General features: G+C 29.2%; 1 protein-coding gene across 1 annotated transcript in view; it reads left to right on the top strand.

Annotated features, from left to right (window-relative positions):
* Nucleotides 1-3,037: 3,037 nt before the first annotated feature.
* LOC106636384 (uncharacterized) overlaps nucleotides 3,038-6,000 on the top strand; it is a 301,782-nt gene continuing 298,819 nt past the window's right edge. Inside the window, exon 1 of the mRNA XM_089595055.1 lies at nucleotides 3,038-4,072. Coding sequence (XP_089451181.1) covers nucleotides 3,427-4,072 — 646 coding nt within the window. The 5' untranslated portion in view covers nucleotides 3,038-3,426. The remainder of the gene's footprint in view (nucleotides 4,073-6,000) is intronic.

The following is a 6,000-nucleotide window of genomic DNA, read 5'->3' as shown; positions in this document are numbered from 1 at the left end:
ATAACATACACATACACTATATATAATGTATTTTTACATGTGTCATGTATATGCTACATAATGCCTCGTACGAAGTCTATCCTTATTCACATTTTCTCATTTAAATTAACATTGGAAAATCTGAATAAGGATAGACTTCGTACGAGGCGTTGATTATATACAGTACATATATAATGTTTACTCATACATGTACACGTACACTTCTGTATAGCAATGAGACGGATAATACACCAATATACGTACTTTACAACAAAAAGCTATATACACACGACAATATACCAGTGGTACAGTACCACATGCACGTATATAATATATATATATATATATAGATTTACAAGTTCTACTGCATGTATCTATATATATAGAGAGAGCGAGTCCCAGTACTAGGCTGAACAGCAACTGAGGAGCGGACCAGACTTTTCGTTGCATATTCTCCTCACGCGGCTGTTCACTGCCCGCCATAAGATGTTTCGCATCAAAAATTTTTTTTTCCTTTTATAGTTGTATTTTTTTAGTAAGTATTGCGATTTTCCTCGAATATCAATTTATTTCGGGAAGTACTTTTAAATCAGCACATTAAAAAGTTATATTTTTTATGCTATATTATTCATTATATCCACTTCATTTACTTTAGAAATTTACTTTTTTTTCATAAAGTTAAAGAAAAAGTATTATTTGCTATTAATATACTACTTGGGACTAAAAAAACTTATTTTAGTTGTTAAATATTTATTATTGTTGAAATAAACACTTGTAAGCTATCATTTTCTATCTGATGCTGTGTATTCTTGTTAGTTCGCATCGACATCTTTTCCCCTGCAGGTGGTGTTGTTTAAAATTTCTGCACGAAGCGAATAAGTCCAAGTGAAGAAGACCACCAACAGTTTTATTTAATTCATAGCTCACATTACTAAAACATTTAAAATATGTAATTAATACTTTTCTTATAACTCGTATTAAAATAAAAGTATACAGTATTCAGGATGTCTATAAAAATGTAAAGACTCAATAACGAGTGTGTTGCTCGATCTAATTTAACGTGGCTTTGAGAGAGAAACGATTGCCGTAGCGATTTATGTACAAAATTTAGTGAACTAGTAGCGTACAAAATTAAGAATTAGATATACAAAATTAATAGAGCCTGGCAAGTTATATCATCAGTATATATAATAAAGCTACCGCATTAAACATCAATTCCGACTTTAAAAATAGTTATAATTTATAACTAGCTTTGTTAAAATAGGTATAATATTTATAGAATAAAGATTATAATAATTGTGTTAGAGTTATCTGACTACTTAATCCAACTCGTAAGTTCCATTAAATCTCATCATAATAATACAATAGCAATTTCATATGTTTATATCAATCATCACTCCTTGCAAAAGTGGGGATTAGTTTAAAAAGTACAGTTATGGTATAATCAATATGTTGGAGAAGTTGAAGTTTTTTTAAAAGTTTTTTTATGTTACATCTCACTATAAAATACAAAACACTTGACTTTTCATTTATTCCATGACTTTGCAAGTCAGAAGTTGTATCATTTAAAACTGTTTTTATTTTTTGTTGTGTTATTACAGTTATTAAGAAAAGCTCTTGTATAAAATTTTAAAAAAAGAACATTGTGATTTAAAATTTTAAATGTGTAAGCGATTTGCAATTAATTTAATGATGTATTTTATATTATGAAAAATGATAATGCTAGTAGTTTTTTAATAAAAGTCACCGTAAGTGCAGAAAGTAAAAACGCACAATTTAATCAACAATCATGATAACATCTTTTTTCTAATTCTTACTATACGTAAAATTACAATAAATTTATTATTAATTACAATTAATTAGAATAAGATGTCTACGTAACTAATTGTAACATGTCAAACTTACCTAATCTTTTCTTTTGTTAAAGGCAGTATGTTTGTAGAGTTTTAATCAACATCGAAAAACAAAGTGGAATAAATAATTTAGAACAGTCGAAAATTTTAGTCGGCAGTAATTAGGTCATTTACCCCTGTAAGCTTCGTAAAGAGTCGAGTAGTATGTGGTGCCTGCTTTTCTCATATACAATCAGCTTAGGATCTGCAGGCCAACTAATAGTTATGATTATGTTTTTTCTATTAATATTTCAGAGAAGCTTACACTTTTTAAGAAACTAACCTTTTTAGAATTGTATAAGCTTTTGTTGCTTATGTTGATTGTTTGTTTTTACAGTTATGGGAATTTTTTTGAGGAATTTTATAATACAAGCATAAATTTTTTGCTTTCTTTAAAAACCTTAGTTAGGAGTTGAAACTTTATCGTTCCGCAGTTGGAAGAATCATGAGATATTAAAAACATTAATACAAGTTCGAATGTATTTTTTTCTTACAAAACCATTGATCTTTCTTTGTAAAAAAATTGTAATTAATAAAATTAGCCTAACATTACACTACTTTTTGAAAATCTTCAGAAAAGATGGTTTTTAATTCTACACCGTTGTAAGCAAAGCTCGTAAAGACGTTCGTTCCATAAATATTAAAAATTTTTTTAAAATGGAAGGTTTATTTTTAGATTTATTAACTTATTCTTTAAAAAATAAGTCTATTTTATAAGGTGCGTACAGGGAATTGATCATTTATTGATCCACTGTCTACGTCATGATCGTTAACGTCACTGGAGAACCGGCTACAACAGATATTATAAAGCAAGACTGGTGGGTATCCAGTTGGAAATGGAAAAGAGAGAGTAAAAAAGGAAACCCTTCTTGATACGTAAAATAAGTGGGAGTAAGCTGCTGAGAAGAAGTAAGAAAGCTTTGAGAAGAGAGGGGGAGTGGACGTTGTCAGAAACGAAGAGACAAGAAGAAAAAGAGAGAAGATAAGAGAGAACTTACTTGCATGTACAGAGATACTCACACATGCATATACGCGTGCGCGGATTGATACAAAGAGCAGGGATTGGCTAGCAGCTGCTCAGCGTTTCCAAATATGGGACAGTCTCTGCGGTCCATTCATAAAACTACGGGGCGCGCCGCTGTTGAGTTCAGTCTGTGTGCAACCCCCACGCATCCAATGTTATTGGTACTCATAGCATCTTAGTCATACATGCAAAATACATTTGTCAAAGTGAAATGAAGATACTGTTGGATAAGTTTTAAAAGTGTGGTTTTCATTGTTTTCGTATTTCAATTTTTTTTAACTTAATCTTTTTATGATCGTGTTCAATTTGTTCTTTATTATAAACTCAAACCATCGCCCACTACTCTAAGACAAATTTTATACGTGTTTTTACAGCTTTGCTATTAAAATATCCAAGAGTTAATTATTTTAAAAATAAATATCTATGAAGAATCACTAAAAATTTAATAGGTGCAATTCATAGAAATGGGAGTTATCTCAAGATTCATTAAAGTAGAAGCAGTATTGTGAAGTGATATATTTTTAAAAAAGAATGACCATGGATAGTATGGAAGTAATGAACTCTCAAGCTCACACAGCAGCGACTAGTCCTTTCATGTTATCATCATCGCCTCTAGGCCACCATCATGCTACTTTTAATTTGCAAACAGTTCAACTTAGCTTTGACGCCTGTTTAACATATAACAGTTCAACAGCCTGTACATCTAATAACACTGGCTGTATAAGTAACATTAATTTTATTTCTGGAATATCTCCCGCTACATCCATATCTGCTGTAGCGTCAGTACCAGCTACAATGGCCACATCTACATTGACATCAATAAGCTCAAAGTCTATTCCTACGCTAAGTCTAACTACGTCACCTGTTTCACAGCAATGTGTAGATCAATCAGAACAGCGGCAAACAAATAATAATTCTCAAAATCAAGAACTAAGAAAACGAATGGGCTTAGAAAATCCTTCATTATCAGATGATTCTCATACCAATATTAGAAAACGTCGATTGCAACGTTCAACATGTGAAAGCATTAAAAAAGATTGTGTTGAATATAAAAATGTTGTGAATGTTATAGATGAAAAAGATAAACCAGGTGATCTAAATACACCAGTAACAACAAGTGGAGATCTTCCATCATTTTTCGGTCCAGCTGCACTTGTAGAACCACCACCTATTTCAGGTACTAATTTTTTTAACAAACACATTTTTTATTTTTAAAGTATAAAAAAAAATTCTTTCGTCTTAAATTTCAGCGTTTTACATTATTTTTTAACTTTTGTATTTTAAGTAAGTATTACTCCAACAATATTTCAGTTTAGTACTCTGTGCAGTTATTTACAATAAAAGTTCTCATTGTATTTTTCACGTAAATAAATGTATACAAACAAAGTTATTGTATTATATGTTATATGTGACCAAGACAAGTACAATAACCATAAAATTTTATTACAAAATATTATGGTCTTAGCCATTTACTTATATTTTCTGTGTGTGTATGTGCGCTCGAGTGTAAATGCATTTACAAATATATAGCAAGTTATCCGAGCAATATACCCGGCTAACGTCAAACATGTTGAGCCGGATCAATACTTCGTGACCCCGACATTCAGAATGCTCTCAGTATTTGAAAAACTATCCCTCCTTATACTGTGCTCTCATTCATACCTTTGAAGCATATATTTTTATAAGTTGACGTAAAAAACGGAAGTAGCTACGAGTGCTATATTACGATTAAAGTATCCTGCTGCTAATAATACGAGAAGCATGAAAAAAATTCCTCATTTTTATGTGACTTTCATCAAGAGTTTATATTACCTACTTGTTATAAATCTCATAAGAATCATACAAAATAATGATACGATAATTTTTTTGATACTTAACTGATTGTACAATAATACTTTCGAAGTACTGAAAATACTAAGCTAAGTGCTTTAACGGATTACATATTCGTCAAACAAAATAAAAGTCAGAATTTGTACTTATGCGTACGTATACGCAAGTATATATACGTAACTATTAGAATTCTACCTACCCAGGAACAAGTTACATAAAACTTCAATTATTAATTGAAAAATTATGCTCAAATGATGCCTGGATGATTATTAAAAATATCATAGCATAAGTACTGGTGAGGTATTAAAAGAACTTTTTTTTAGATTGTAAGGTTTTGGTAATTTTAATGATAATTTCAAGCAAGTTTAATGTAAGTAAGTAGTATATATAAAAAATCTTGCTTTTTACAAGTAAACTAACAGTGTTTTATAGAATTTCGGATATTAATTATCACTAGGTTTGTAAATGCCTAGATTGAAAATTTTTTTACATCCAAGCAAAAATTTTCACATTTATTCAATTGTTTATAAAAAAAAAGGGCAACAAACAATGTAATACTAACAAATTATGAGGTCCAGTTCTGAGACTGATAATATTCATTTTTTTAAAGTTAGTATGAGTTGTAATTTCATTTTACCTACGTAAAAATTTAATTGAAAAATGTGGTATTAATACCAATTGTTAATAACAATTGTTCCGTAATTAAATAACAAAAAAAATTTTTTTTCAAACAACTAATAATGCTTGAAAGAAATTTTTACTATCAACTTAAAAATGGTTTAATAATTAAAAACTGATGATAAATATTATTATCTATAAATTCTGATTAGTTTTAATTCATTATAATTATCGGTTCAAAGATTTTTTTGTCTTTTCAAGATGTCATTTATGAAAAAAATAAAAAATAGTTACTCAAAATAACTCACACCTAATAATAGTTATTTATTTTTATTCTTCGTCTCCAATCTTGAATTTGTTATTGCTGATTGCCAATTTTTATCACTTATCGTTAGTTATTCGCTAAGATAATGTCTGCTTGGGTAGTATCTTAATTTATAAATTTAAAAAATGTATTTTATTGTTAGGGTTAATTTTCTCTACACTATGGAATACATAATTTCTCACTAATGCTGTAGTACTGATCAAAATTTTTTTCTATGATAACCAGAAAATAGATTGTAAAAAGTACCGTTGATTTTAGCCTAAGACTTTAATGACTTAAACAAGTAATTATCATATATACATCTCAAGAAAATATTGGAAGACTAAAATTAA

This window comes from Copidosoma floridanum, unplaced genomic scaffold (genome assembly GCF_036245765.1).
Source record: "Copidosoma floridanum isolate Cflo_tuat_1 unplaced genomic scaffold, Cflo_Japanese_pri ptg000024l, whole genome shotgun sequence".
Classification (NCBI taxonomy): Eukaryota; Metazoa; Arthropoda; class Insecta; order Hymenoptera; family Encyrtidae; genus Copidosoma; species Copidosoma floridanum.
Note: the sequence above shows the minus strand (reverse complement) of the source record. Positions and strands in the feature narration are given on the sequence as shown.